Below are 17,014 nucleotides of genomic sequence, written 5' to 3'. Positions count from 1 at the left end.
CCCTCAATCCCCATGATAGTCCTAGCTCTTCTTTTATGTTTGCATTTTAACTCTAGCACTACAATGGTAACTGAACAGTATCAGTGCTGCTAAAGGAGATACAGTCCCTTTCTTAGTTGCCTGTGTAGACAGAAGGAATTAGTTAATATTTTTCCAATGCTTGGATTTGAGAACCGCAGAATGCTCTTAGAACAGGTACAGCCATCCTTAAAAGATCTTGTTTTGCATTTACATAGAGCCAGTGTTTGCATCATTTATGGATGGTAGGAACAAAAAGACTGGGCTGTAATAGTTTTCCCATGTCTGACAGCTGAAATTTTGTGAGGCTGTTCCACGTTGCTAAGTAAATCCTGGATGGAATAAAAAATAAAATCACATCTTTTAACTTATGAAACTAAAAGATATTTCATTAACAGTGCTTTCAGACAAAAGGTACAAGGTCTGTATAAAAGGTGTTAAAGTGAGAGACAAGCTCCCAGAAGCAGAATGTAATTTTTTTTTATCTTGCCAGTACAGAAAGGAGCTATTTTGCTTCTATCAACCTGAGTCTTAAAATCCTCCTCCCTCACCCAACACACACATTACAGCTTCAGGGTAGGGCATGGTCAGCTAATGAAAAATCAGGAAAAAAGAAACAGAGAATCTAATTTATTTGTCTTGTCAATGATGTAACTGTTAAAGTTTACAAAAAATGAAGAAAGGTCATGCTACTAAGAAGTTCCATCAATGGCTTTTCCAAAAAAAAAAAAAAAAAAAAGCACATCAAAATAGGATTTTTAAAATCAAACACAAGTCTGTGCTATAAAGCTGTCTTCCACTTTCACTGTTGCAGAAAGACTTTGCTTGAAAACAAACACTATTTACAGGGAAAGAATTATGAAGTACTGGATTTAACAAATGCCATTTTATAACTGCTTTTCTTGTCATTTTTCTTGCTTTCTGGGTTCTTGTCATGGTCGTCTTCAGTAGTCTGCAGTGCTTCTGGAGACTCCTCGGACTCTGCTTCGCTGTCACTGTCGCTCACACTCTCACTCTCACTTTCACTCTCTGAGTCTTCTGGCCTTTCGGGTCTGGGAGAGCTTCCAGCAGTAGCTTCCTCTTCCTGAAATGAAGAAAAGCTCAGCTCAGTTTACACATCAGACCTCTGTCACGTCCACCAACACTGAAATTTCTGAGTCTGGCTGGCTTGGATTGACTGAGCATTCAAGAAGCCACTTTTGCAGCTTCTGCTTTCTCTTTAACTTAGCTAACTTTACCAAAAATCATTAAATGAGAAAAATGCTTCTATGATTCAACAGCCTCTGTGTGGGTAATCTGCAATTAAAGAAAAGGTCTGAAACACTAGTTTGTTCAGCAATACAAAATAAATTTGCTTGGTTTTTACCATTTGATGGCCTATTATCTTAAAGGGCAAATTTAGTATTGGTTAAAAAAATGTGTATGTATATACACAGACATTATACTGTGCTGGAAATTCAAATTCTTTACGTATCTTAGCAAATATATCACAAGTGAAAATGTCCTTGTTCTGTACTGATACTATGTCCCAGTCATATTCAAAATGATACCCATTTTCAATCATTCAATTGTGCATGCACAGTGGTGCACGAGAACAAATGTGCCATGCTGGATAAGGCCACAGGTACACTGAGCAATCCAGATCGTCAGGAATTATCGGGCAGATCAAGTCCTTGTTGCTCACTATAGGCTGTGGCTAACTTAAGGGCCAATTTTCAAAGGATTTACTTAGCTAAGTTTGGGAGTCATCCATTTAAATCTCTGGCTTTAAAAGTTTCCCCCTTCTACCTGATTAAATATGCCTTCCTAAATTCTCAAGGCAGTCAAATTTAGCTAGGCAAAAAGTTGCTCTAGGATTATTCGCGGGGCTGGCTTAGCTCTAACTGGAAATGTTTAGCTGAGCAAAGTTGGCTGCACAAATATTTATCCTAAATCTAGTTGGCTGATGTGTGCCTGTCTAGTTTTAGGAAAATTTTCAGCCAAAAGCCTAGCCGGTTAAAAAACTGGCAAATAACTGGCTAAAACTGCTGCTCAGAATTGCCACATTAGTGTAATAAGCACTCAAGCACACAAGAGTACATGTGAGGAATTAGTTACTGTTACTATTTCTTCTAATGCGGCCAAGGTATTAGAAGGGAGATAAGCAGTAAATGCTACCTCACTGAACCCGAGTCCACAGTGCCGTCGATTTCGTCCCGACAGCTTACTGTCCATGCTTTGCTGATACTGATGTTCCAGTTCTTCATTCATTTTGTCATCTTCTGCCCCTGCATGTCCAGTGTACTTTGATTACGTTTCATTTAAACAAAAATATGATTACTCAATAACTACAACAGCACGTACAGCATTTCATTTTACTCACTGATAGTTTGATGATTTTCATATGAACAGGAATGGGCATGGCTTTGTTCCTTCCTTTTTTCCCTTTGACTATATGATTTAGTGCATGCTTAGTGTGCAAGTATATAGATTAATAAACCTTGATATCAGAGTTTGAAACAATTTTTCAAAATCATTGCTCTTAATGGTAAATGTGTTTATATAGAGCAATCTGCAGCAGACTACCAAAACTTGCAAAAATACTAGCAGTGCATTTGTGTATACTTAGTTGCTTACTGAAGCGTCGTTGTTAGTATGCTTTATGTATAAAAAGTGCTCATACCAGCTAAATTATTTTGAATTTGCCACAGTACAAAATTTTGATAACAGGTAGTTAAGAGCACTGTATCAAAGAGGCAATTAGTCCTCCCTAAAATATCCAACCTTATTTTTACTTAATGCAAAATTTAGAGGGAAAATATAAAATATGCTGAGCAACACAGACATTAGCCTCTTGTTATAACAGAAGAAACTCTCTCTCTCTCCTGAGTAAAGCTGGTGATATTGAGAAATCCAAATCTATTTCACCTAAAATAGGTCTCCTTGTGCCAGAAATAAATCTTAAATATCCAATTATGAAAATATAGTGAAGAGGACAGCTGTCACAATATCCTCTTCCACTGATCTTTCTAGCATCTAAGTAACATTCAGACTCTGCCCCCCCACTCCACCATGGCCTTGTTCTTAATCCTCTGCCCTCTCTTGTGGAGAAGATCTCTTCCAGCAGTCCCAAAACTGCAGCAATGGATTATTCCTCAGGAGAGCAATAGGGAAATTCAGAAGTCTAAGATTCAAGTTCTCCATTCTCAAATGCAGGGCCATATTATCCATAAACAGCAAAAACGTATCACATTGGAACTCAATCTCTTTCTACTTTGGAAATTCGCACAGCATAGTCCAGAATAGCACCACCAGCAGATGATTTAAACTGTGCATCTTTCATAGTTACCAAGATAACATCTAGCCAATAAGCAATGGATTATTCTAGAGTAGAAATAACAGCTCAAGTCGCACTATGATGGTGGGATCCTGCTCTCCCATGCAATAACATTAGAAGCCATGTTTCCAATATCACAATATTTAAGACAATTCTTTTTAAATATACAGTTGTGCTCATAAGTTTACATACCTCTAGCAGAATTTGTAAGATGTGTAGCATTTTAAGAAAAGATGAGTGATGTGAAAAAACACGTCTTATTTCAAATTAAACTATTATGCATCAGAGTAGCACAATCATTAAACAAACCATAGCAATAAGGAAAATAATAAAATGGTCCTGTTCAAAAGTTTGCATACCCTTGAATGTTTGCGCTGACACACTCAAGTTGACACACACAGGTGAGATGGCAATGAAGGGTAGGTATTCACATCTATGCCTTGTTTGATTGCAATAGTGTCTGTATATAAATAGTCAACGAGTTTCTTAGCTCCAGAAACCCTTATGCATTTCATCCACGGCTGCACTGACTTTGGTGATTACTGAAGCATGGGGAAAGCAAAAGAACTGTCAAAGGATATGCGAGCAAAAGTAGCTCAACTTTATAGATTTAGGAAAAGGATATAAAATGATATCCTAAGATTTGAAAATACCAATCAGTACTGTTCAAACTCTGATCAAGAAGTGGAAAATTATGGGTTCTATTACTACCAAGCCACGATCAGGTAGACCACGATAGATTTCAGAAACAAATGCCAGGAAAAGTTGTTGGTATGCAAAGAAAAACCCACAAGCAACTTCTATTGAAATACAGGCTTCTCTGGATCAAAGTGGTGTGGATGTTTCAGCATGCACAGTAAGGATTATATGTGAACAAAAATGGGCTGCATGGTAGAGTTGCCTGAAAAAAAGCCTTTGCTGAACTGCTGCCACAAAACTGTCCACTTTCAGTATCCCAAACAGTACCTAAAGAAGCCTCAAAACTTCTGGAATAAAATAATATTTATTTATTTTATTTATCGAGTTTTATATACCGTCATTCGGTTTTGAGACCAAAATTGAACTTTATGGTCACAATCATAAATGCTATGTTTGGAAAGAAGGCAACAAGGGTTATGAAGAGAAGCATGGAAGTGGATCTCTGCTGTTTTGGGAGAGTGTGAGCTACAGTGATGGCAGGATGAATGCAGCATCTTATCAGAAAATAGTGGAAGAGAAGTTTCATTCATCAGCCAGGAAACTGCACATGGGGCACACTTGGACTTTCCAACATGACAATGACCTGAAACATAATAAGACAGTGGACCCTTTGGTGGCTGCAGCAGAAGAAAGTGAAGGTTCTGGAGTGGCCACCAGAGTCTCCTGACCTCAACATCAGTGAGCTACTTTGGGGAGAACTCAAACATGCAGTGCATGCTAAACCACCAAAGAAAGTACAGGATCTGGAGGCTTTTAGCCAAGAGGAATGGGCAGCTTTACCACGTGAGAAAATAAAGGGCCTCATTCTCAACTATCACAAAAGACTGCAAGCTGTCACCGATGCAAAAAGGGGGCAATACATGATACTAAGAACTAAGGGCTGGATTTTAAAAGCCCTGCGCACCAGTGCGCCTATTTTGCATAGGCCGCCGGCGCGCGCACAGTCCCGGGTCGCGCGTTAAGTCCCGGGGCTTCGTAAAAGGGGCGGGGGAAGGGGCATGTCCAGGGGCGGTTTGGGGCGGGACTGGGGGGTGTGGCGCCGGCCCAGGGGCGTGGTCGAGGCCTCTGGACCAGCCCCTGGGTCGAGTGATGGCGCGCCAGCAGCCTGCTGGCGCGCGGAGATTTACATCTGCTTTCAGCAGGCGTAAATCTGCCAACACAGGTAGGGGGGTGGGTGGGTGGAAAGAAAGTTCCCTCCAAGGCCGCTCCGATTTCGGCCTTGGAGGGAACAGGCAGTGCGCGCCGAGCCCACGTACGCTTGCGTAAATTTATAAAATCTACCCCTAAGGGTATGCAAACATTTGAACAGGGCCATTTTATTATTTCCTTTGTTATGGTTTGTTTGTTTAAAACTATTATGTATCACAGAATAGCACAAATGCATTAAAAATAAGTTTTCTTAAAATGCTACATATCTTACAAATTCTGCCTGGGTATGGAAACTTATGAGCACAACTATATTTAAACAGTTCATTTGTTTAAGGATTACTGCAAGTTCAAAGAATATGTTTAAGTGTAAATGGGTTCACCTGAAGAACAACATGCTTCCTGCATTTAGTAAGTAGAGCCTGCCCCTGAAGACTAGTGGGTTTTTTAAAATTATTTTTATTCTAAGTGTCTTAGGGCCTGATTTACTAAGACTTTCTTCCCAATCTATGTCTAAGGCAAAAAGCTTAGCAAATGGGGCTTTAGCTTATTAAGCAGCTTTAAAGTTGGACTTCATAACGGCTAAGTGCATCCATTTAGTTTCCCTCCAGGAAAAGCTGTTAGCAAGGTCTGCTTTTCTTCCCTCCTGAACATCTTAAGGGGGCTAACATCACCAATTATTCTCAGTGTCAGAGCCAAAATGGCTGCTCCCAGAACCACTATAGCACAGAGATTTTCACTTGCAGGGAACTAGAATTTTCTTTGCAAGGAGCATAAAAGCTTTCTTGTAAAGTATTGCTCCTTCTGACTTTGAAACAAAATATAAAGGATATACGGGGAAGATTCAAATTTTTTTATTTTATTTTACCACTCCACCTTAACATTCCTTGCTGGTGGCGTGGTTTTTTTTTTTCCACTATATCATGTATATTTAATCAAGTTCAACATTTATGAGTACACAACTTCTGCATACACTGCTAGGGTTACCAACTGCCTCAGACTATACTCTTCTTAGGGGAACGAGGAATGGTGCAGAGTCTGCGAGTAAAAAGTAGCTGTGGACTTTAACGGTGCAGGTAGTTTGAATGTCTCTCTCACACTGCATTTTCAACAGTTTTGCTGCCTGGTTGTGTACTGCAAAGTATCTGGTTCATTCACAAATATAAAGTGAAAACATGTATTTCCATCTTTGCTTTAATATTTTAGAAATGAAATGTAATGGGCAGATCAGGTGGTCCTGATCTGTAAATGACTGTTGTGCTCATGAAAAACAGAAAAGTGACACCTCTTGCACTGCTGTGGAAGTCAAAATTAGTGATTATTTATTATATAAATAAGGAGGGAATAGTCAGACTTACCTGTTCTAAAGTGAGAAGTAGATTTATGGTCTCCTATGACAAGACGGCCAGTGTGCTCCTTCTACATACACACAACAGCCATGTACAAAAAGGTTAATTTTTAAAATTATTAATGAGATAATTACACCTTAGTAATCTAAATCTTATAAAGAAATTAGAATGAATACAACTGAAGAACTGATCTTCATGTATTTTCTTCCACACTAGCACATATTTTGAACATTTGGATTTATACTGTGCCTTTCATCTACAAAGGCATGTGGATATATTTTACCATTAAGTATTTACAGTGTGCTTAGTACTTTTTAAATTTTAAAATCTCAGGTCTTTTTTATACGCATGGTGCACCAATAAGACTGGATCATTCTACTCCGTCTTTTGGTTCAATTTCTGTTGCTGCTTTAAGCTAACTAAATGTCAGAGACTGAGACATGACAAGTCAAGGCTTTAAAAATTTCACAGATCTAGAAAAGGGGGTTAAAAGATGCACAGCATAATTAACTAGATGATGATAATACTGGCATATATCAAACATACTGCATATAACCTGCCAACCTACAGGAAAACAGGTTGTTGGACTTTTTGGTTGCATGTGTCCAAGGCAGCTGCAATAATTATATAAACTTGCAGGCTGATGCAGAAAGGTGCATTCAGCTGAATGAGCCTTTCTGCTTGCACTTCAATGCACATTTCCTGTGCGTAAAACTTACTGCCCATGCAGCAAGGAGCTTTGAGCCCAGAACATGTGCATTTCTAAATGGGAGTACTGCTTAGCACCATCATATGGAAATCTCATGTAAATAAGGGCACTAAGCAGTACTCTCCGAAGGCGAGACTGCATCTGGCCAGTACACTTTTTTTTTTAGTGCTGGAAATTTAACTTTGGGTCAGAGCTGGGGTTTCCAGCGCTTAAAACCCCTAAAAAGGGGAAAAATGCTTTAAAAAAATCTACCGATAAGTCTGTACTTAAACAGATAAGTAGCATCTGATGCCACTTAGCTGGGTAAGTACTGACTTATCCAGTTATCTGGCCGCTGCCACTACATAGCCCAATAAGTTCAGTACTGATTTATCCTGCTAAGGGGGGGTGGTAGCTGGCGTCACTTATAGCCTGTGAGGGATGCCTTGCCAAGTTAAAATGCATGTTGGAACTGTGCCAAACATTTTACTCTTAAAAGCGCTTTTTTTTTTTTTTTTTACAATACATTTGCAATTCATTAACTTATAGCATCGGGAGTTTTAAAAAAAATAATCTGCATAAAGAATATTTTATAAGAAATTGGCTTTAACGTAATTCAAGGCTATTACTTATTTACTGATCCTCCATTAGGCTTTACACCAGAGGTAACCACAAACCTCCTTGCATTTAGGAACGATTTCAGTTGTTCCGGGTAGAAAAAAATATAACAATCTTTTAAGGATTTTATAACACATTTGCATGGATATTTTAGTACAAAAGAAAATCCTAAAGCCAATTTCTTATAAAATATTCTCTTATGTTTAAACTCTTCCAAATTCTGTCCCCTCCTCTAGTTTCTTTAAGGGGAAGTGGATTATACTAGTGAATACATGCAATGATTTAGATTTTGTTTTTCAATGTATGTATAATTACAGTTCCTTTTCAATAAGCGGTTATATGTGACTTGCTGTAATGTTTAAATGAATAAAAAAAATTAAAAAAAAAATAATAATAATAATCTGGGCATTAAAACTGTGCACTAAAAACCAGTACACAGTTTAACACCCAGATTAATGCATTAGCCTGTTAAACAGGCTTGCAACCAGGCTCAAAGTAAGGAGGGAAAGAGTAGCATGATGCCCAGAATGTGACTGGAGATCCACAGAAAAACACAGTTTCCTCTTGGCAGAGGGGAAGCATTACTAATACCTCACAGCAAAATTAAACTTACTGCAAGCAGGAATGGTAGCTTTTTAGCACAGTAAAGGTCAAGAATTACCAGACCCATTTTTATCCTACTTTCTGAAGGGAAGAAAGTTTGAGATAACTGTGTGCGTCTGTCTCCCCTTAACATTTTTGTTTGGTGACCCATCGAAACTAAATTTTCAAGACACACAAGTGTGTGTAAGAGGATTCTCAATGGGATATTTTGAAGGGGGGAATCCACATGGATGAATCCCAGAAAGTAGACTCCAGTAGTTATATTCAGAACTTTTTTTTTTTTTTAAACTAAAACAGCTGCATTTTAGACAAAAATGAAACTATACAGAAACTAACAAAACAAAAAAAAAGCCATCAGACCCTTGGCCTCCCTCTATCTTCTCACAATTACTACCTACTACGAACCATCCTAAATAACCAAATTGTGGTTTGGGGTAAGATGAGAAAGGGACCACAGCTAATTATTTTCTCAGTTCCCAGGTAATTCCCTTAGCACCTTGTTTCTTTCCTGAAACTAGGTAAGATAAATGTGCCCACTTGGTCTATACCATACTCAAGAATAAAGGTGGCTCACTTACAGCAAGTTTAACTTTGGCAAATGTTTAACTGTAGCTAATTTGCTTCCAAAAAAAGAAAACTCACCTTGCCTGCTCCCATAAGCCTCAAAAACTTTTGTTTTCTCTCCTCATTACCTAAATCTGCCTGTTCCCAGTTGCCAGATCCTTGCTGCAAAATAAGATATCACTTGTCAATTATGTAGACTATCATACTTACAGGGGCCTTCTTTTTTTGGTTTTTATGGTTCTTTATTTTTACTGGGAATTTGTCAGGATTTATTATGCCAAGAACAAAAACAGGAGAAAATCAGGTGAAAAAAATGACATTTTCCCCGGTCCATATCAGAGTTTATTCTGGTTGGCAGAAGCCTACATTATAAAATATTAAACAGGTGCTTCTGGTGGCCAGATTATGCTTCAAAAGCATTCATGGCACCAGACAGCTGGCACTTTGGCTATTTAGGGGGCAAGGAAGCGAGACTTGAAACATGGCATGGGTGACACCAAAGGATAAGTAAGTGCTTTCACTGGTAGGGAATGGGACTTTAAACACAGCGTGCACTTTTTCCTGCAGTGGCTGGAGGCTTTGAAACACTGCTTCTGCAGCTCTTTAATCATCCTAAAATTAGGGTGATTATCAGTTTAAACTGATTGCATCTGTGGAATAATCCAGGAATTTATGGGTGAAAATAGTTTTAAACTGAAAACTATCAACTCCTCCTCCTCCTTTCTTTATGACTTATTTAGAGTTCCTGCATTATACACCTATGTGTTTGAATTACTGGTTGGGAGAGTCCAACCCTCACCCACACAAGAAAATCATATCATGTCAAACTATGTTGTACAACAATGTAAATTAAAACTTCAGAACATATTTTTAATTCCCTTCTCATTTGTTTATGCCTTTACATTAATATTAAGAGTTTTGCTATTAAATTTTCATATATACTATATTTACTGATAATCTATGATTCAAGTATCCTGCCTCATTTATTTGTGGGGGTGTAATCAGAACTATACACGAATAGGCGTAGGTATGCCAAGCATGCTCAAGGTGACTTTAGCAACCAAAAGTACTCCCACCTACCATTTACGAATTTTTTAAAAATACATGGATGCCTTTAGAAAGAGCTCATGGAGGACTGAAATCGTATTAGCCCATAAACAGAACAATTTAGCATAATGTATAAACTGTGTTTACATTACCTCACACTCTACTTCATCTATGACCATAAAATTAGTCAACAGGCAATATTAAGAGATACAGTTTTAGGCCATTGCTTGGTAACATTGCTAACTTCCACAATTTTAAATGCTGAACAGGAAGTACCCCCCACCCCATTTTTTTTTTTTTTTTTTTAAATAACTTCTCAGCTAACGGCCGTAAGTTAAGAGCAGAGCCCGAACTCCAGCCAAGCCGGTAAGTGATGCTTCTCACGTATCGGTCTGGGGGAGGGGAAGTCATGGGCCAGCACAACCAAGGTGGGGCTTGCGGTCCACAAGCTACAACTGATCGGCCCAAATCAAGGGACTAAGGCTAGCAGTTAGCACAGCCCCCCCAAACTTTTGCAAGTAAGAAGCGAGATTTACCCTGGGATTAAACATTAGCAGCGCCCACCCCACCCCACAGTTTCCAAGGACTGTTAGTCGCCCCCCCGTTCTTCAGGCTACGGTCGGACTGTCCCCAGGCTTTTTCCCGCTCAGGGGAAAACCTGCCACCACGGCTCAATCTTCTTTGGGAGGTGATTTTGCTTCCCTCCCAACACGGAGGAAAAAATCAAACGTACCACACAAAGTGTGCTATTTAGAAAACAGGGGTTCTTAACGTGATAATGGGGGCCCGCAGCCCTGCTCCCTTCCTGTCTGCGGGTAGGGGTGGTGGTTATGGCAAAGGGTCCCGCTCTCTCCCGGGCCTGTGGGAATGGAGCGCCACTCTCCGCCTAGGCCTCAGCGCTGCAGTAAGCAGGGAACCCCCCCCCCCCCCAAAAAAAAAAAAACGACCATAAAGCCCACATTACATCGTCCGGCGAGGCCCCTCGCTTCGCTCCACGCCGAAGCCCGTCCGAGGAGCTCATCTCCCCACCCCGGACCCGAGCCGCTTCGCTTCCCGCGATTTCCAGGCAGGAGCTCGGGCCTCTGTCGCCAGCTCAACGATGGCGCGTTCGCCGCTAAGCCTGCTGGGACTTGGAGTTCTTCCTGTGGCGCACGGAGGCAGCTCCGAGCGAACGCCGCGGTCTCCACGCCGAAAGACTGCAAGTCCCAGCAACCCCCGAGTCCGGCCTAAAACAGCCTTTCTCATGAGGTATTCTATAAGTTTGTGGTGTTTCAGGCGTAGGATTTGACTAAATTAAAAAATAATGCAAAAATAGCGAAATTAATAAGGAATTAGAAGGAATTTTGGTGGGATTTGTTTTTTTTACAGTATATTTCTGTGTGCATGGTTTTTAAAAACATTTAAGATAACGACCAACGCTTGTTTCTTTTCAATTTTTATTGTTGGTAAGTGCATACCCCGCCAAATTAACTGGCAGCGCCTCACTGATAATTACTATACACATGTCTATGACTTTTATAAGGTTTTTTTTTTCTTCTTAAAGATAAAAAAAACTATTTTTAAATGGTTAAAATACAGTGCTAGTAGAATATTATTTCAGGGCAACTCGTGCTTGCATGATGTAAATGAGGAATTTCTTTCATTTATCTATTTCATGAAATGAATGGCTTTCCAGGTTTTACATTTAAAAACTTCCAAAGCAATGTTCAACAGTATGCAAGACAATAAATAATATAATTAAACACACAAATAAATTCCTAAAGTAGTGCTGCTGCTGGCATTCCTCAGATCATGAATCTGTTTAACCAAAGGATTTGAAAGGAATTGCACTGAACATTTTTCTTGCCAACACTTGTACAGCTTTATTAGAGTTAGGCAGTGTTTAGAGGGATTTTTAAAATCAAAGTTCTAATCTCAAAATAGTTTAGTTTTAGCATTTTTAAGATGAGTATGTACAGTGCAATCATTTCTGGAAATAAATCCTAACAACTGTGCAGGGGACTGCTTGGCAGTGATTATAAAGTAATCAAATTTAACATAATCGCTGAAGAGAGGGCATTAAGGAAAATTACTGAGGTAGTGTTTAACTTTAAACAAGGGGACTGTGATAAAATGAGGAAATTACTTAGAAAAAAACCTAAAAGAAACAGTTGCAAAGGTTAAAAGCTTGCATGTGGTGTGGACACTGATTAAAACCATCATCTTGAAAGCTCAGACTAGATCAAGGGTGGCCAACTCCTGTTCTTGAAAGCCACAAACAGGCCAGGTTTTTAAGATATCCACCATAAATATACATGAGAGAGAGTAGCAAACAATGGAGTCAGTGCATATTGTTGTGGACGTCTTGACATCCTGGCCTGTTTTTTTCTCAAGGACTGGAAATGGCCACCCCCTAGTCTAGATTAATTTTTTAAATTAGAAAAGGTAGACGACCACCATGGTTAAGTGGTGATATGAAAGAGACTATTAAAGCCAAAAGGACAGTATTTAATAACTGGAAGGTGGATCCAAATGAAGAAAATAGGAAAGAGCATAAGCACTGGCAAGTTAAATTTAAAACATTAATAAGGCAGGCCAAAATAGAATTTGAAAAGAAGCTTACCAGAGAGGCAAAAACCCACAATAAAAAAAACTTTTCAACTGTATTCGAAGATAGAAGTCTGTGAGGCAGCTGGTTGGGCTGCTTAGTTAACATTTCCCAATTCTTTGCTGGAGGTACACCTATCCAGTCAGGTGTTCAGGACTGACAAAATGAATATGCATGAGATAGATTTGCATACATCGGAGACCCAGTATATGTAAATCTATTTCATGATGATGCCGGAGAAATGGGGGTTAGGAAAGGTGATGGTGTGCCATGACACAAAAAAGGTTGGAAACCATTGGTCTAGAAAAGGAAATGAACAGTGAGGTGTTCGGATTTGCAAATGGCACAATTCTTCATAGTAGTTAAATCACAAGCCGATTGTGAAGAATTGCAAGAGGACCTTGAAAGATTGGCTATCTAATGATATATTAGGTATCACTACCCAGCAGTGGATGGCACTTTGAAATTCTCAGTTCAGTGTGTGGGGTGGTGGTCAAAAAAGCAAAGAGCTCTGGTCAATCAGCTCCATTTTGCGACTCGTTTTACCATAGCCACTTTTTGGAAATCTAATCCTGGTTTAGAATATTGGCAGGCCCACATATAGGACATAGCGGGTCTAGAGAAATTGCAGTTATGCTATAAAAATTAAACTTTTAAATATAATACAATATGGGGTCTCTACAGCACATTTAATAGTTTGACAGAGGTTATCCCTACTTAAGTTTTGCATAGGAATTATCTGCAGAGTATATTATATGGTAGACTTTAGCGATCCACTTAGTGTGAAAAAATTTTTTTTCTCTTATGTCCTGTTCTTGCTTTCATGTGCTATAAATATTTGTATTTATCTAGTGTGTTTTACTGTTCAGTTATTAACAGTTGTATGCAAATATTTACTTAAAGAGTTAAAACAAAAAAAAAGCAAAGAGAATGTTTTGGTATTAAGAATGGAAAATAAAATCTCTGTATCGATCCATGGTGGGACGCAGCTTGAATACTGTGTGCAGTTCTACTTGCCCCATCTCGAAAATGATATGCAGAACTAGAAGAAGTACAGAGAGGGATGACCAAAATAAGTGGGATGGAATGGCTCCCCTATGAGGAAAAGCCATTCAGGCTAGGGCTCTTCATCCTGGAATAGAGGCAACTGAGTGTCCTGGCGAAGAGAGGGTAAACAAGGAATGATTGTGTACCTTTTCAAATACTAAAACTAGGAAATACTCCATGACACTAATAGCACATTTAAAATAAATCATAGAAAGTATTATTTTACTCTGCGTGCAATTCAACTGTGCAATATGTTGCCAGAGGATGTGGTGAAAACATTTAGGGCTAGATTTTAAAAGCCCTGCGCACCGGCGCACCTATTTTGCATAGGCCGTCGGCGCGCACAAAGCCCTGGGACGCGCGTAAGTCCCAGGGCTTCGTAAAAGGGGCGGGAGGGCCGGGTCCGGGGGCGTGGTGACGGTTCGGGGGTGGGCCGGGAGGGCGGTCCCGAGTCCCCCGGCACTGCGGCCTCTGCCGGAGGATGCCGAGGCGGCGTGCGCAAGTTATGCCTGCTTCAAGCAGGCGTAACTTGCACAACAAAGGTGGGGGGGTAGATAGGGGAAGGTGGGGGGACGCGGAAGGAATGTTCCCTCCGAAGCGGCTTTGATTTCGGAGCGGCCTCGAAGGGAACGGAGGCAGGCTGCGCGGCTTGGCGCGTGCAGGCTGCCGATTTTTGCGCAGCCTTTCGTGCGCCGACCCCGGATTTTATAAGATCTGCGCGGCTATGCGCGGATCTTATAAAATCTGGCGTACTTTTGTTCGTGCCGGTTGTGCGAACAAAAGTGCATGCGTACTTATTTAAGATTTACCTCAGCGTGTAGTTGGGTTTAAAAAGGACTTGGACAAGTTCCTGGAGGAAAGTCCTTAAACCAATATTAGCCATGTAGGCTTGGGATGGCCACTGCTTATCCCTTGTTATGAGCAAGAAGGACTGGATCTATTCTTTGGGATTCTGCCAGGTTCTTGTGATTTGAATTGGCTACTTTTGGAAACAGAATGCTGGGCCTGATGGACCTTTGGTCTGACCCAACATTACTTATGTTCGTCTATAACATTTTCATTGCAAACATACTTTTGGGACCACTTGAGAAAACGACATGAGTGCAGCAGGAACAATGCATTAGTGATATAAGAAAGAGGTATGGTTTAAGCAGGATCTTAAACTCTGCTTTCCTAGCGTGTAGCAGATGGACTCAAAACAAGTGGGTATAGTGTGCTCGTGCTAGCAGTTGGAGACGGATCTGACGTCAGCACGGGTACATATACCCCCACAGGAAGTGCAGCAACTCTGTAATTTCCGTCTGCAAAGCAGTTTGGAGCTACCTCACGCTCGCTGAGCGTGTTTCCAAATTCTACGCAACTAAATTCATAGAAGAAACCTATCATTTTGGATTTCCTGCAAGATGGACTTCAGAAGGGTCTGTCCCTCAGTTCCATCAAGGTTCAAGTGGCAGCCCTGTCCTGCTATGGTCCCCGGAGGGACGGCAACAGCAACGCCACACATCCAGACGTTTCACGTTTCCTGAAAGGAGTCAAACACATTCGTCCGCCACTGAAGTGGCCAGTGCCCCTGTGGAACCTCAACCTAGTGTTGGAATTTCTAGCAGGATCCGCCTTCAGGCCTCTTCGAGGCCTGTCTCTCCATTTGTTGACCTTGAAGATGGTGTTCTTGCTGGCTGTGTGTTCAGCACGCCGCATCTCAGAGCTGCAAGCACTGTCCTGCCGTGATCCGTTTCTCAGAATCACTCTGGAGGCTATTCATCTTCGCAAGGTTCCTACCTTCTTACCCAAAGTAGTCTCTCAATTTCACCTCAACCAAACCATATCCTTGCCAACCACGGAAGGTTTGAAGAAGTCGGAAGAAGGTCGAATACTGCGCCATCTCGACATTGGCAGGTTGCTGTCCAGATACTTGGAAATGTCAGAAGCAGTACGAAAGACGGACCACCTGTTCGTCCTTCACAGCGGGAAGAAGCAAGGGGAAGCGGCCTCTCGGCCAACCATCGCCCGCTGGATCAAAGAAGTTATCAAGGCGGCCTACGTAGAGGCAGGAAAACCACCACCTCTACAGGTCAAGGCTCACTCTACCAGAGCGCAATCGAACTATTGGGCAGAAACTAGGATGCTGTCGCCTGCGGAGATATGTAAAGCTGCGACGTGGTCCTCCCTCCATACCTTCTCCAGATTCTACCGTCTGGATGTCCAGGCCAGGGAGGACACAGCATTCGCGAGGGCTATCCTGAATGGACCTCGGGCAGCCTCCTGCCCAGTCCGGGAGTAGTTTTTGTACATCCCACTTGTTTTGAGTCCATCTGCTACACGCTAGGAAATGTTGAGATTACTTACCTGATAATCTCCTTTTCCTTAGTGTATGCAGATGGACTCAGCATCCCGCCCGGCTGCCGGCATACATGGGGATTCACCAAGTCACGGTAAGCCATGCTTTCTTATATAGGGCATCCACCCTACCGGGTGTCGACGCCTTCCGGTTGACAACACTGGTGGTCTCCAGCTTCTATCAATCGGTCAGGGTAATCCTGTTCATTTAATTGATCGGTCAGTCACACATATATCCATAAAAGCTTTTGCAAGGAAGATTACAGAGTTGCTGCACTTCCTGTGGGGTATATGTACCCGTGCTGACGTCAGATCCGTCTCCAACTGCTAGCACGAGCACACTATACCCACTTGTTTTGAGTGCATCTGCATACACTAAGGAAAAGGAGATTATCAGGTAAGTAATCTCAACATTATTGGATTGTGATTATTGATTCCATTGATAAAAAAAAAAAGAAAACCTAGGAAGTCATAAAAATAACAAAGCCCTTGAGCTGTGGATGAATAATTTTGAGAACTAAAGAAAAGGAGACCAAATCAAATCACTTTATTCCTTACGTGCATTTCCTGGCACATAAATTAAAACATAAGTTTACAAAATATTGCATAAATGATTCAGAAAAGACTGGTTACAAAAAATAATACATCAATAATAAACAAAGGGTATATAAGAACAGATGATAAATCTGAAAAAAAATATAACATATACCAAGGAGGGCATGAGACAGAAGCCAGCACATCAAACTCCTTCAACAATCAAAAGCTTTTGTAAATGATCAAGATGAGCAGAATCACCATCAATTACTAAATACTTGGGCAAATAGCTACATCTTGTCTTACTGAATATTAGAAAATCTGTAGTTAGATGGGCCTCGTGGGAGAGAGTCCAATACAGGGGTGGTCAACTCCTGGTTCTGGAGAGCCACAGACAGGTCAGGATTTTAGGATACCCACCATCAATATGCATGAGAGGAATTTGTAGGCACAACCTCCAT

The 17,014-nt window shown here is 40.8% G+C and overlaps 1 protein-coding gene across 2 annotated transcripts; it reads right to left on the bottom strand.

The window, feature by feature from the left end:
* Nucleotides 1-633: 633 nt before the first annotated feature.
* Nucleotides 634-11,202, bottom strand: C17H11orf58 (chromosome 17 C11orf58 homolog). Of its 2 annotated transcripts, XM_029582445.1 has the most exons (5): nt 11,013-11,200; nt 9,080-9,163; nt 6,538-6,598; nt 2,176-2,285; nt 634-1,102 (listed from the first exon to the last, which is right to left on the bottom strand). In XM_029582445.1, exons 1-5 carry the CDS (start codon nt 11,067-11,069, stop codon nt 875-877), a joined length of 540 nt encoding a protein of 179 aa, XP_029438305.1. In that variant the 5' UTR covers nt 11,070-11,200; the 3' UTR covers nt 634-874. The 2 variants fall into 2 exon arrangements, with proteins under 2 accessions (XP_029438305.1, XP_029438306.1); XM_029582446.1 differs by lacking the exon at nt 9,080-9,163 and having other exon boundaries at nt 11,013-11,202.
* Between the last annotated feature and the right edge of the window lie 5,812 nt (nt 11,203-17,014).

Source organism: Rhinatrema bivittatum, chromosome 17 (genome assembly GCF_901001135.1).
Source record: "Rhinatrema bivittatum chromosome 17, aRhiBiv1.1, whole genome shotgun sequence".
NCBI classification, from domain to species: Eukaryota; Metazoa; Chordata; class Amphibia; order Gymnophiona; family Rhinatrematidae; genus Rhinatrema; species Rhinatrema bivittatum.
The sequence above is the reverse complement of the archived record's forward strand: the minus strand, read 5'-3'. Positions and strand labels throughout refer to the sequence as shown.

Excerpts from the sequence above, each read along its gene's own strand:
- C17H11orf58 (XM_029582445.1), bottom strand. The coding sequence starts at position 11,069 with ATGAGCTCCTCGGACGGGCTTCGGCGTGGAGCGAAGCGAGGGGCCTCG. Across the intron at positions 9,164-11,012 it reads GAGGGGCCTCGCCGGACGAT|CAAGGATCTGGCAACTGGGA; the intron begins GTAATGTGGGCT and ends CTTATTTTGCAG. Across the intron at positions 6,599-9,079 it reads GGCTTATGGGAGCAGGCAAG|AAGGAGCACACTGGCCGTCT; the intron begins GTGAGTTTTCTT and ends GTGTGTATGTAG.